Here is a 14768-nt window from a genome sequence, read left to right as displayed (position 1 = left end):
AAAGTCCCAAGATTAACAAACTAAAGTTTTTTGATTTTATTAAATAAAATTGAGCAGGACGCATTAAAAATGTTGGAAGACGCTTCAACGCCCTCTAGTGTCCCATCATTAGTTGCTAAACTTTACATGCCTTAATTATAATATTCAGTCAGGGAAGACACGAGATGTCACATGTTTATCGCTTGAGTCACAAATAGAGAATGAAAGCAAAGGCTCAGGTGTTGCGCCATGTAGCCTAATCGATTTACAATACGGAATACTGAAGTGATTTAAGCGGAGCTTTATAGCTAATTAATTTACCAGTGAATCTGTGTGTAATTATATTTTGATTAAGGTGAGTGCTCAGATCTCCTGACGCTTTACAGGTAATTTCCGCATCCTATTTTCCCTGAAGGAGGTATTTCTGGATGTCCGGTTAATTTTAGCCTTTATGCTGACAAAAAAACAGACATTATTTGAATTCGAGTGAAAGCGCATCTCACGGTGTTATTATTATTATTATTATTATTATTATTATTATTATTATTATTATTATTATCTCATGATCCTGTTTCTCCGTCTCTCTGGATCGGCTTTACATTTATATTTAATCATTTAGCTGGCGCTTTTATCTAAAGCGACTTACAAAATGAGAACAATAGAAGCAATCCAACCAATAAGATACCAAAACAGTGTACAAGTCTCAGTTAGTCTAGCGCAGAACTTTTTTTTAATTGAAAGTGAAAGTATGAATTGATGTTTTACATTGCCTTTTACAAATTAGAACTGTTTCTTTACAATCCGTATTATCAAAGTTTTTACTAGGAACCTTGAATTTACCTTTATACTTAGAAAAGTCGGAGCATGTTGTCGATATAGGCTTATTAGAATTGATCAAGGTGAGAAAACAAGACTCGAGCCACTGTACAGGTGACTTCTGGGAACGAGAAAAACAGGATTTTAGGATCTTGAGACGTGACAATTCTTCGACTCTCAAGATCTGTTCAGCTGAATTATTGTGTTTGTTTGCCATTTCTATCAAGAGTCAGAGGTGAAAAGCAGATTATGTTTTATCATGGAGGACACACAAACATCCAGAGATGAAGATCTTTCTCCTGAATGCAGGTACTTTCAGATTTAATCACTTTTAAATGACTGAAGATGACGTTTGATGATAAAGGGTTTTAGGATCTTAGGGTAAAACTATGGTAGCCATAAAGCATTTTCTTTTCTGCTATAGTTTAGTCCACCAGAAGTGATCAGAACTAGTAGAGTATTTTGAATACAGTAATTTAAACTATAGACTAATCCTTTTTTTTCTCTCTCTTTCTCGTGTAGTTCAGTTCATCAGAAGGGATCAGAAGAACCAGAGCCCAGCTGTGTCTCTATGAGTAGTCGCAAGTCTTTGGATTTGCCAATAGAGTTTCAAAGTGGAGATACACAGTCTGATCTCAGGTAGCCTTTAACATTTCTGTAAAATATATTATAGAATTATGATACATAATGATACTATACAAATTTGATTATAGACCAACACTTTATTTTATCAGAGTAGTATCAGTACTCTTTTCTACAAGATATGAGACATTGTTTTTGTACACATTAATAGTTTTTTCTTCTGTTTATGATGATAATAAATATAATGTTTAGCACACAGACACATCTCTGAAAGCACTGTTTAATTTGTTTTAATGTAAATAGTTATTAGGTGCTCTTTAAAGTGTATCATAAGGATAAATTAATATGTAATTGGCTGAATAGAGTAATTCAGATATTTCAAATTCTTTCATCTCTCTCTTTTATAGTTCAGTTCATCAGAAGAGGCCAGAATCCAGCTGTGTGTCTATGAAGAGTGATCAGTCTTTGGTTGTTCCAGTAAATTTTAAGAGCAGAGATACACAGGCTGATTGCGGGTATAATATTTCTATCACAATATGAACAATAATCAGTGAAATTAATAATATCAGAATAGTATTCTAATAATGATAAATTATTTAATTTAATTTGATAACTTAATATCTATAGTGGTGCTCACACAGAGACATATTTGTGAAAGCATTTAGTTCAGTTTACAGTTTTAGTATCAACACAAATAAAGATCATAAAGTGCCCTGTAAAATATTTGTACTATATATATGTGTGTGTGCTGGTCATTTAATTAGAAAATTATTAAAAAGTTGATGTATTTCACTAATTCTATTCAAAAAGTGAAACATGTATATTATTTTCATTCATAACACAGAGACTGATATATTTCAAATGTTCTTTCAATTTTGATGATTATAATTGACATCTAAGGAAAATCCCAAATTCAGTATGTCAGAAAATTAGAATATTGTAGAAAGGTTCAATATTGAAGACACCTGGTAATTAACTCAAAACACCTGCAAAGCCTTTAAATGGTCTCTCAGTATAGTTCTGTAGGCTACACAATCATGGGGAAGACTGCTGACCTGACAGTTGTCCAAAAGACAACCATTGACACCTTGCACAAGGAGGGCAAGACACAAAAGGTCATTGCAAAAGAGGCTGGCTGTTCACAGAGCTCTTTGTCCAAGCACATTCATAGAGAGGCGAAGGGAAGGAAAAGATGTGGTAGAAAAAAGTGTACAAGCAATAGGGATAACCGCACCCTAGAGAGGATTGGGAAACAAAACCCATTCAAAAATGTGGGGGAGATTCACAAAGAGTGGACTGCAGCTGGAGTCAGTGCTTCAAGAACCACTACACACAGACGTATGCAAGACATGGGTTTCAGCTTCGCATTCCTTTCGCAAGCCGCTCTTGAATAACAGACAGCGTCAAAAGCATCTCGCTTCAAAAAGGACTGGACTGCTGCTGAGTGGTCCAAAGTTATGTTATCTGATAAAAGTAAATTTTGCATTTCCTTTGAAAATTATTGTCCCAGAGTCTGGAAGAAGAGAGGAGAGGCACACAATCCACGTTGCATGAGGTCCAGTGTAAAATTTCCACAGTCAGTGATGGTTTGGGGTGCCATGTCATCTGCTGGTGTTGGTCCACTGTGTTCTGAGGTCAAAGGTCAACACAGTCATATACCAGGAAGTTTTAGAGCACTTCTTGCTTCCTGCTGCTGACCAACTTTATGGAGATGCAGATTTCATTTTCCAGCAGAACTTGGCACCTGCATGCACACAGTGCCAAAGCTACCAGTACTTGGTTTAAGGACCATGGTATGAGGAAGATGTCAGACCCAAGAATGCAGAAGAGCTGAAGGCCACTATCAGAGCAACCTGGGCTCTTATAACACCTGAGCAGTGCCAGAGACTGATCGACTCCATGCCACGCCGCATTGCTGCAGTAATTCAGGCAAAAGGAGCTCCAACTAAGTATTGAGTGCTGTAAATGCTCATACTTTTTATGTTCATACTTTTCAGTTGGCCAAGATTTCTAAAAATCTTTTCTTTGTATTGGTCTTAAGTTATATTCAAATTTTCTGAGATACTCAATTTGGGATTTTCCTTAGTTGTATAAATATCAGTCTGTGTGTATTGAATGAATATCATATACAAGTTTCACTTTTTGAATGGAATTAGTGAAATAAATCAACGTTTTGATGATATTCAAATTATATGACCAGCACCTGTATATAGTGGTGCACACAGATATACATATATATATATATATATATATATATTTGTATTTATATTAGTGGTGGGCATGGATTATTTTTTTTTAATCTAGATTAATCTCACTGTGATCTTGAAATTAATCTAGATTAATCTAGATTAAAATGGCTCATTTGAATTCTGCCGAAGGCATTCAGAGTATGTGTGTTACCCAAATAAAATTTACAAACAGTAAGTCTTTGAGAAGGGGTTTATCAAGCTAGGTTGTGCATTAGAAAAGGGGCTCATCTCCTGTTTCCAAAATGCATCACAAAGTGCTTGAAAAAGCTGTAAACTAATTCCACATTGCACAAGGTGCAAACAACCTTACGCCTGTTTCACACATACCCCTTTCTGCAGTGCGTATGCGTTGCATATTTTTTTATGCACCCATGTTAACAGATTCCAGTTGTGTTCCAGGAGCATTCCGTCTGCAGCAGTGCAGCGATCGTTTACGCACCGAGTACCGAGTGGCGAACTGCAAACACGGCCTGTGTGAAAGCATATCGAGTCCGTGCTGCACACGGACTGTATACGCACTGCATACGGAGCATGTGTGAAACAGGCGTGAGCTGGGCCATAGCTGGGGTCAGCGGGGACCCGGTGAAGGTTTTACCAGTGGGCCCTGTTTGAAATTGTTTAATTTGTATGTTCGTTTATTTTTTTTTATTTGTGCGATTTACACAGTTTTTTTGGTTTTTTTCAAGTTTGTAGGTGTCAAGGTACAGAAACCAAATAATTAAATGTAAAATAGCACTGGATAGTATTCAATGTAAAAATGAAATTTACAATCAAACCTACATTTATTCAGACAGCATCAATATTTCTCACATTATTACATTTTTGCTATATATATCAAAAATTATATCTGGTGTCTGAATAATTTTTGGTTTGACTGTTAAAACTACAAAGTAATTCAGTCAAGAGAGTGATTTCCTTTTTATTTTCTTGTATTAACATTACAGCAGCCAGTGGCTAAATTAGGGGCGGTCACTTCAAGAGACGAAGAACGCATCCAATATAACACACATCCCATTTTTTTCCTCAACTGTTTACTTTCACTTAAGAAATAACTGACAGTTTTTTCGAGCATAATTTCCAAGGTGGATATTTTGACATATTTTGTATGAATTTGTTGGCACAAGAGCAAAAATAAGCAAATTCAATGTTCAAGTGTTTAGAGACGCCTTTCTCTGCGTGAGCCCTGAACACCAGAATACCGCGAGTACTGAATTGGGCTCTTTCACATTTTTTGTTTGTTCAAACTGCGATTTGTATTTGTTCGTTCAGGTGCAGCAGGGACTTCGAGAAGAACTTCACAGAAGAGAGAAAGTAGGGCTCGGATCAGTGTCGCTGTCCGTGATACGCGGCTCTCTCTCTTGTGCACACCGAACACACAGTGCGCGAGTAACCAGCTACTCTGTTCAGATTTTCCGCGTCTTGTTTTTAGATGCTTTAATGTTTAAATCGACAAGTGGTAAGGCTTAAAAACACGTGAAAAGATAAGCTTTCGTGACGATGCGCAGCAGTGGCCTGTCAACTGTCCTGAGCATCTTTTTAGGCTGTCCTCAGCCAGTCAGTTATATAAAATAACAAGGTAAAAGTCATCATAGCTTGATTAGTATAGACCCAGCTCCCAACCCAACTTTGAGAATAGATTGGCGATATTTTTTTATCGCCCGATAAGAGTCTCACGTTAACGCAGCACGTTAAAGCCGATAACGGCCCACCACTAATATATATATATATATATATATATATATATATATATATATATATATATATATATATATATATATATTTGAATACAGTCATTTGAAACAATCACTGTAATCTGTAATTTTCTTACTTTTTTTTTAGTTTATTTCATCATAAGGAATTAGAACCAAAGCCTGGCTGTGTGTCAATGAGTGAAGAGTCTACGTGTCCTCCACTACATCCTAAGAGTGGAGATACACAGACTGATCTCAGGTATAATATTTTTATAAAATATATGATTTGATGATGATATAGAATACAAAAAAAACTTGTTCTCATTAACTCGTAATAATGTGGTATTTTAATTTTACAGTCATGAAGCCATCAACACATTTAGATCAAATCTGAAGAAGAAGTTTGAGTGTCTGTATGAGGGAACAGCGATGCAGGGAAACCCAACACTCCTGAATGAGATCTACACGGAGCTGTACATCACAGAGAGTGAGAGTGGAGAGATCAGTAATGAACACGAGGTGAGACAGATTGAGACACAATCCAGGAGAACAACAGAGGACACACCGATCAAATGTAGAGACATCTTTAGAGCTTTACCTGGACAAGACAAACCCATCAGAACTGTGCTGACAAAGGGAGTCGCTGGCATTGGAAAAACAGTCTCTGTGCAGAAGTTCATCCTGGACTGGGCTGAAGGGAAAGAGAATCAGGACGTCCAGCTCATATTTCCTCTTCCTTTCAGAGAGCTCAATCTGATGAAGGACAAAACACTCAGTCTTTCAGATCTTCTTCAGGTCTTTTTCCCTGAAACAAAAGAAATGGAAATATCCGGTGGCAAATATAAAGTGTTGTTCATCTTTGATGGTCTGGATGAGTGTCGTCTGTCTCTGGATTTTCAGAGTGATGTGAGGTTGTGTGATGTAAGTGAATCAGTCTCAGTGGATGTGCTCCTGACGAACCTCATTGTGGGGAATCTGCTTCCCTCTGCTCTCATCTGGATCACCTCCAGACCAGCAGCAGCTGATCTCATCCCCTCTGAGTGTGTCCATCGAGTGACAGAGGTACGAGGCTTCAATGACCCACAGAAGGAGGAATACTTCAGGAAGAGAGTCAGTGATCAGAGTCTGGCCGAGAGGATCATCTCACACCTGAAGTCATCAAGGAGCCTCTTCATCATGTGCCACATCCCAGTGTTCTGCTGGATCTCAGCCGCTGTTCTGGAGAAGATGTTGAGTCGAGCAGAGAGTGGAGAGATTCCCAAGACTCTTACTCAGATGTACACACACTTCCTGATCCTTCAGACCAACATCAAACATGAGAAGGACTATGAGAAGAAGGTGACAGATGAAGATATGATCCTCAAACTGGGGAAGCTGGCTTTTCAGCAGCTTGTGAAAGGCAGTGTGATCTTCTATGAGGAAGACCTGAGAGAGTGTGGCATTGATGTGACAGAAGCATCAGTGTACTCAGGATTGTGCACTCAGATCTTCAGAGAGGAGTCTGGCTGGTATCAGGGGAAAGTCTTCTGTTTCGTTCATCTGAGCATTCAGGAACATCTAGCAGCTCTATATGTGCACCTCTCCTGTATAAACCACAACAGAAATGTGTTTGAGCCAATCACCAAGCAGAGTTTTATATCTATAGTACGACAAAATTCCTCAGATGTTTCATTATCTGCTGTGCATCACAAAGCTGTGAATGAGGCTCTACAGAGTAAAACTGGACATCTGGATCTTTTCCTGCGGTTTCTTTTGGGTCTGTCAGTGGAGTCTCACCAGATTCTCCTACAAAGACTAATGAAACAGACAAGAAGCAGATCTGACAGCAATGAGGAAACAGTTGAGTACATTAAGAAGAAGATCAGGACCATTGACTGTCCAGAGAAATCCATCAATCTGTTCCACTGTCTGAATGAACTGGGTGATCGTTCACTAGTTAAGGAAATACAACAGTATCTGAGATCTGGAACAATAAGTGAAGCCAAACTCTCTTCATCTCAGTGGTCAGCTGTAGTTTTTGTGTTGTTGACATCAGAGAAGAAGATGGATGAGTTTCATCTTGATAAGTTTGTTAAAAGAAGCAAAGCTGAAAATATGAAAGTTCTTCAGATGCTTCTGCCAGTGGTTAAGGAATCCAAATCAGTTAAGTAAGTAAGAAAATCAAATTGTAATGTCAGAGAAGTCCTGTTAATAATTCTGGCTTACCAGGTATCATAATAATTACATAAAGAAGTCATTTTTAAACAACAGGGATAAAAGACCTAGCAAAAATTGAGACCAACCAAGTGAATAAGTGCATATACAAATTATATTTCACATTAAATTAATGGAGTATGGCAACATTTTATGGTTATTGATTAAATGTTTTCTTTATTTCCATTTTACAGATGGATACAATAATGGATTGAATTGTACATTTTTAAATGCTAATTTAATTTGGTCCTAATTTTTTTGTTTGTGTGTACCATTGTGGGATCCAGATGTCCTCACAAGATTAGTAACTGGCCAACAGTTTCTGTTTGTGAGGGGTAGGGTTTGGGGTAGGTTCAGACTGAAGGTCTGGAATTCATGGCAGCTTTCATTGGTCAAGGCCCGCCCATGAGGCCGTTTGACCAACATGTCAAACAGCCAATCAGAGTTTGTTTCGTTCATCATCATGTTTTGAGGCATGGAAATGTTGCCGTAGTAAGAGACCGATGTGTCACAGTTGTAAACACGGTGGCTTATTTTGTGAGGGGGTTTGGCACCACGGCATCTTTGTTTTTCACGTGGAACGTTAAAGAGACGCGAATCTGCAACCTTCAAGTCTGACTCTCTAACCCAGTGGTTCCCAACCTTTTTCCTTGGGGCCCCCCCTATGTACGTATTTAACAATCCGTGACCCCCCCCCCCATATATATATATATATATATATATATATATATATATATATATATATATATATATATATATATATATTAGTGCTGGGAAAAAATTAATCACATCCAAAATAAAAGTTTGTGTTTGCATAATATATATGCGTGCACTGTGTATAATTATTTTGTATATAAATACACACATATGCATGTATATATTTAATATTTTTACTTATTTATATATAAATTATTTATATATAATATAAATTATGTATATATACATGCAAAAAAAATAATTAATACATGCATATGCGTGTATTTATATACAAAATAATTATACACAATTCACACACATATATTATGCAAACACAAACTTTTATTTTGGTTGCAATTAATTTTTTTCCCAGCACTAATATATATATATATATATATATATATATATATATATATTAGGGGTGTAACGATACGCGTATTCGCATTGAACCGTTCGGTACGACGCTTTCGGTTCGGTACGCGGTACGCATTATGTATACCGAACGGTTCGTTGGAGTAATTAATTATATTTGAAAAAAAAAAAAAAAGAGAGAGAGAGAAATATAATGATATGCGTTCAACAAGGTAGCCCAATAACCCAAACAACGTAACAGGCAACGCCCCTGACACTCCCGAAGAAGAAAAAAACACCATCTTATATGTTTATGTTAGGCTACTCAGCAGGCACTCGCTCACTCAGTACGCGCTGAAGGCTCGTTGCAAAATAGCCAATGCGTTTAACAGACTAGAAATGAGAAGATCCTCCAATAACCAACAGGTCTGGTGTTTGGGTGCACTTTGGATTCCCTTTAAGCTATAATGGTGATGGCAAGAGAGTGGTGGATAAATAAACAACGGTATGTCGCATCTGCAACATGACAGGGTACACCAGCGGGATTAAAAAAAAAAAAAAAAAAAAACACCAGCGGGAATATCTGGGATATATGCGTCAGTACTATCTGGGAAAAGACGAAAAAAAGGAGAAACATGCACGCAGCAAACTATCCCTGCAGCATTTAGACACTATAGCTTACAGGGAATCCAACCCAAACACCAGACCTGTTGGTTATTTTAGGATCTTATATTTCTGGTCTGTTAAAGGCATTCGACATTTTGCAACGAGCCTTCAGCGCGTGCTGAGTGAGCGAGCGCCTTAGGGGCCGTTCACATATCGTGCCTAAAAACGCATGGAAAACGCTAAGCGCGTCTTTCTCCTCCTTTCCAAAGCGCTTGGGCAGAAGCGCTCATGAAGCATCTGCCTTTGCTAAGCAACAATGACGTGCTCTCTCCATGAGACGCCGAAATTTCAGCGAAGGATAAATGGATTTGCAGCTCTAAAAATCGCTTGCAGTAGCTCTGCTACTAAATTTATTTCAAAATTGCAATCCATATACAACTATGATCAGCTGATCCTTCATCTTGGCTGAGCTCTCAACGTTGTTACGGGAAAGGATGAAGCTGATTGGTTAGTTCTTGTCACATGACCCGCGGTGCGCTTGCGGCATTCTGAAAAGTTGAGATGTTTTTACATTTTGCTGTATCTAAAACGTATCGAACCGAACCGAACCGAACCGAACCGTGACATCAGTGTATCGTATCGAACCGAACCGTGAATTTTGTGAACCGTTACACCCCTAATATATATATATAGGGGTGTAACGGTTCACAAAATTCACGGTTCGATACACTTGTGTCATGGTACGGTTTTGATACAGCAAAAATAAAGAAATGCCAGAGAAATTTCCTTGATTTCTTTTTTTATATATATATATATTAAAACTAACATAATAAAGTGTGATATTTTTTACTTTTGAGTAATTCTGGAGCTATAATTGATTCTTCTTATGAGCATATAAAACAAAACAGCTTCTTGGAAAAAAAAATGAAATTGTAGTAGTTATAAACCAAGGTTTATTTTATTTCAGATTATCATTTAAGAGCAGCAATTGTATTCATGTCAAAATAAAACAGACGTAATGTTACTTGAAGGCATTATAGCCTACAATTCCTGCCAAACTTTCATGGTTCGGTTAGTGTTACTACAGTAAATCCATGGTGAATGTTGCAGATCTGGAGACTGGATAGTTCATTCATGGCACAATGTTTCTTCCTGGTTTCCACGCGCTGTTTGATCCGTTAATAACGGAGAAATGTGAATGTTTCTCTATAGAACTCGCAGCGATGTTATTACTTCTGTGGAAAATTCAAACGCTTTCTGTACTGGATATCTTATTAGCGTCGCATGATCACGATCGGCTCGCGCTGCACTGGTCCAAACTGATAAACGGTCCGTCAACCACACAATAACGAGCAGTTTCGTTCCGCTTGCGTTATGTATGCCATTTGATGTTGGCCACTGTTGTGTGTGGTCGCGTCGGCGTCTCTTTTACATTATGAGCGCGCTTGCCACGTGCAACGGGCCTACATTTGAAATAACGAAATTGTAATTGAAATTGGCATTGTTAGCATATGATTTTTTTAAAACTTTGAAAAAATATTTTTATATAAAATTATTAGTAGAAAATTTTATGCATCATTATTCCCCTCAAAGCATATCCGCTCCCGCGCCCCCCCTGTGAACTCTGGGGGGCGTGGACCCCAGGTTGGGAACCAATGCTCTAACCATTGGGTCACAACTGCCTAATGGTTATTGAGTCGGATCGATTTTCACACATAAAACACAATGTAAAGTATATTTGAAGTCATGGGCGATGGAATGAAACTTTTAAATTTTAAACTTTTACTTAAAAAACAAAACCGTTAATTAAACTAAATCAGTTACCACATACCTGGCAAGATATCTCAAAAATTAACACAGCAACAAGTCTAGTAAGTTGTTTTGAACAAAAAAATTGATGTACTGCAGCTAGCTTTCTAACCTAGCAAAAATGTAAGTTTAACTGTTAGCATCATAACTACAGTGTAACTGTAATTCAACAAAGACTACATGATTCCTCTCAAAGCAACAGGTGAACATATGATGAAAATTAACTTTAATAGCAGCTTGTTTAGTATGGGAGCACACAACCAGACCCACTTGAGCAGCAAATATGCTAAGATGCTTTGTTTACCTTGCTGTCTCATGGGAGTTTGAACAGACATATTACCTAATTTAGAGATGGTAAAAGTGAGTGGTTCCAATATCATTGGTCGTAAAAAGTAAATTGGTATTGTCCAACACACATACAATTGTTCTGACGCCCATGTTTGTAATGTTCAGTCTCTTTTTGCTGCTGTGTGTTCAGCTCATTGAGCTGGAAATGACTGAACACATGAGCTCCTCCTCAGTAACATGATACTGCAGGACTGGCACTGTTTCATAATCAGAACTGTATGTGGGTGGGCTAACATTATTCAGAATACATAAACATATTCAGTTTGTGTTTACATTGTCTTGTGTTTTCATAGTGTTGCCAGAGGTAAATTTTCCATTGTCTATTGCAATATAGTCATCAAAGTAAAAAAAAAAAGATATTTATATGCAAATCATTTTATATTATCCAAGACACAGTAGGTAACTGAAGCTGGTTAGTACAAAAACTCTAATTTAACATGTCACAGTTGGTTCCTGGTTGTGCAACATTCTGGGCAAGCTCAATCTGATCCTTTAATCAATACACTGTCAAAACTTATTTCTCCTGCTTGAATAAGACTTTAGATGTTTTTTGCTCTGTGACAATTTAGACCTCAGTCCAAAGATCCATGAAACATGTCGATTTATGCATTAAATTTGTACTTTCTCTTTAATAATGGATTCACTGCTAAAGTGAACTGATTTGATCTGAGATACTGAAGAGTGTGTCTATACAGGATCAGTGATTGTGGTCTCACAGATGAAGGTTGTGATGCTCTAACTTCAGCTCTGAGATCAAACCCTGAACACCTGAGAGTGCTGGATCTCTCATTAAATAAAATGGGAGATTGTAAAATGAATCTGCTCTCTACTGTACTGAGGAATCCTCACTTTAAACTGGAGAAACTGGGGTAAGACCATGGATGACTCTGACACATGAAACACAATGTAAAGTATATTTTAAGTTTTTAGCATCGTCTGCTGCTGTGAGTTCAGCTAATTGAGCTGTAAATGATTTATCACATTTCCGTCTCAAGACTTTAAACAGACTCAAGCTCAACCCTCTCATCATTTAATAACAGTAATATTGTGGTCAATAAACCAAAATGCATTTGAATTAAAATTAATATGAGAATGTGTACATAACATTAAATAACCTCTCAAAAGTCAGAAAATTCCTGTTTATTTTTAACATCTGTCTGAGACATCGTTACCTTAATGTGTTTTTTCTAGTTGCATTCATCTTGCTCGAAAAGGCTCAAATTACACTGAACAAAATTATAAACTCAACACTTTTGTCCCCCCCCCCCACTTATCATGAGCTGAACTCAATGATCTAAGACTTTTTCTATGTTCACAAAAGGCCTATTTCTCTCAAATATTGTTCACAAATCTGTCTAAATCTGTGTTAGTGAGCACTTCTCCTTTGCCGTGATAATCCATCCACCTCACATGTGTGTCATATCAAGATGCTGATTAGATAGCATGATTATTGCCCAGGTGTGCCTTAGGCTGGCCACAATAGAAGGCCATTCTAAAATGTGTGGTTTTATCACACAGCGAAATGCCACAGATGTTGCAAGTTTTAAAGGAGCATGCGTCTGGCATGCTGTGTCACGACTGGGATACAGGAAAATACGGGGAGAGATCCAAATGTGGGTATGTCATTTATTAGGGGTAATCCTAATCGTAAACAGTCCATGCACAACATAAACCGACAAAAACACAAGGCAAGAACAAGACTATGAAACAGACGTGATAATCAGACAGGTGGAGGCTCAGGGGAAGGGACGGAGGGCCAGGCTCACAGAAGGGAACAGGGACAGGAAGTGAACAAACAACCTAAAACAACAACACAACAGGAGATCAGGGTGGGTCAGGGCGTTCAGGAACCCAGGACAGCGCCGACCGGGCAGGACCCCAGGGCGGAGCAGAAGACCACCACAGTGGGATCGGACTGCAGGAGAGCAAGTCTGGTTGGGCAAGTCTGAAACAAAGAACATGAACAAGTTAAGGGTAGCCTTTAGAGTGGCCTTTTATTGTGGCCAGCCTAAGGCCCACCTGTGCAATAATCATGCTGTCTAATCAGCATCTTGATATGCCACACCCTTGAGTTTAATTTCAAGGTAACCTATAGAAAAAAAATACACTTAAGCATGCAAAATAATGTAAGTGTACCCTTTTCCACATTTGAATGATTATGTAATTACGTAAATACATCCATATCATACATTATATTATGTATTTGTGTCCTCCTCATACACCATTTATTCAAGCACTCTCTCACACTCACACACACAAATCACAATCAATATCAACTCCATGTTAAATTCAGATGTTTTAGGATCATGTTTAGTGCTCTGGGACTTTTTAGACATCAGTCCAGTGATCAATCAATCAAACATGTTAATTTGTGTTTTAAGTATGTACTTTCTCTTTAATAATGGATTCACTGCTAAACTGATCTGAACTGAGAGTGAAGAGTGTGTCATTGTTCTCTGTAGGTTGAGAAATTGTGGCATCACATTTGAAGGTTGTGCTGCTCTGACTTCGGCTCTTAAATCAAACCCTGGACACCTGAGAGTTCTGGATCTGGCTGGGAATAAACTAGGAGATTGTGTGAATCTGATCTCTTCTGTACTGGAAGATCCTCCCTGTAAACTACAGATACTGTGGTAAGATCACATTTCTAAGACTAAAACCAGCTTGTAAAATAAATGTTCAGTAAACTCAGTAAATCTCAGAACAAATGACTCTAATGACTAAAGATGATGTAAATTTTTTCAATCTCCATCATATCTGCTCACATTCTGCTCCTGTTTTTGACCAACAAAATATTTACTGGAGCGTCTGGTAGTTTAATTAATAGTTCTCAGCTTACTTCTCTCTTTTAAAGGTTCATTTTGTTTACTTGTTCTGAAATCCTGTGAACTCATTGTATTCTCATAGATGTCATGGCATGAATTGGGGGTGAAACTGTGAAATACTGTACATCGGACAGCTGGAAGCATTTTCCACTATTTTGTGAACCATTAATTAAAAAACAAAATCTTTGTTCTGATAGGAATACCAGAGATTTAACATGAATGTTCAGATATCATTATTGTGATACAGAGCCCAAGTGACTTACTGCAGATGACAACTAACTCAGAGGTTTAGAGTTCAGCAGTCCTCACATATCATTTAATAAAATTAAGTTGATCCAAAGTGGAAAACAGAGACCATAAAGCTAGAGGTAAATGTGAGGAAAATAAGTTTTTCTCCATTAACATCATCTCAGTGCATGTGTAGACAATAGTTCTTACATTGTACATTAAAACTGTTAATTTTTCATCACATTTTCATTGAGTTTATAAGCTGCCAGATGAGACCAAACACAAGAAAAATATGTGTTTTATCACAAAAGTTAATAAATGTTATGCATTGGGGAACATGTTCGGTCCTATAAAGCAAATGTCCTCCTGTAGGTGTTTATTAGAGGTAAGTGACT

General features: G+C 37.6%; 1 protein-coding gene across 1 annotated transcript; it reads left to right on the top strand.

Annotated features, from left to right (window-relative positions):
• The first annotated feature begins 169 nt into the window (after positions 1–169).
• On the top strand, positions 170–13957 carry LOC113113262 (protein NLRC3-like). The gene is made up of 8 exons (XM_026279406.1): positions 170–334; positions 1023–1104; positions 1318–1434; positions 1785–1892; positions 5466–5576; positions 5677–7464; positions 12016–12189; positions 13783–13957. Exons 2-8 carry the CDS (start codon positions 1055–1057, stop codon positions 13955–13957), a joined length of 2523 nt encoding a protein of 840 aa, XP_026135191.1. The 5' UTR covers positions 170–334; positions 1023–1054.
• The last annotated feature ends 811 nt before the right edge of the window (positions 13958–14768 follow it).

This window comes from Carassius auratus, chromosome 13 (assembly GCF_003368295.1).
Source record: "Carassius auratus strain Wakin chromosome 13, ASM336829v1, whole genome shotgun sequence".
In the NCBI taxonomy this organism is placed as follows: domain Eukaryota; kingdom Metazoa; phylum Chordata; class Actinopteri; order Cypriniformes; family Cyprinidae; genus Carassius; species Carassius auratus.
The sequence above is the reverse complement of the archived record's forward strand: the minus strand, read 5'-3'. Positions and strand labels throughout refer to the sequence as shown.

Coding starts and splice junctions, on each gene's coding strand:
- LOC113113262 (XM_026279406.1), top strand. CDS start 1,055: ATGGAGGACACACAAACATCCAGAGATGAAGATCTTTCTCCTGAATGC. Junction 5,577..5,676: donor GATACACAGACTGATCTCAG/GTATAATATTTT, acceptor TTAATTTTACAG/TCATGAAGCCATCAACACAT. Junction 7,465..12,015: donor AAGGAATCCAAATCAGTTAA/GTAAGTAAGAAA, acceptor GTGTCTATACAG/GATCAGTGATTGTGGTCTCA.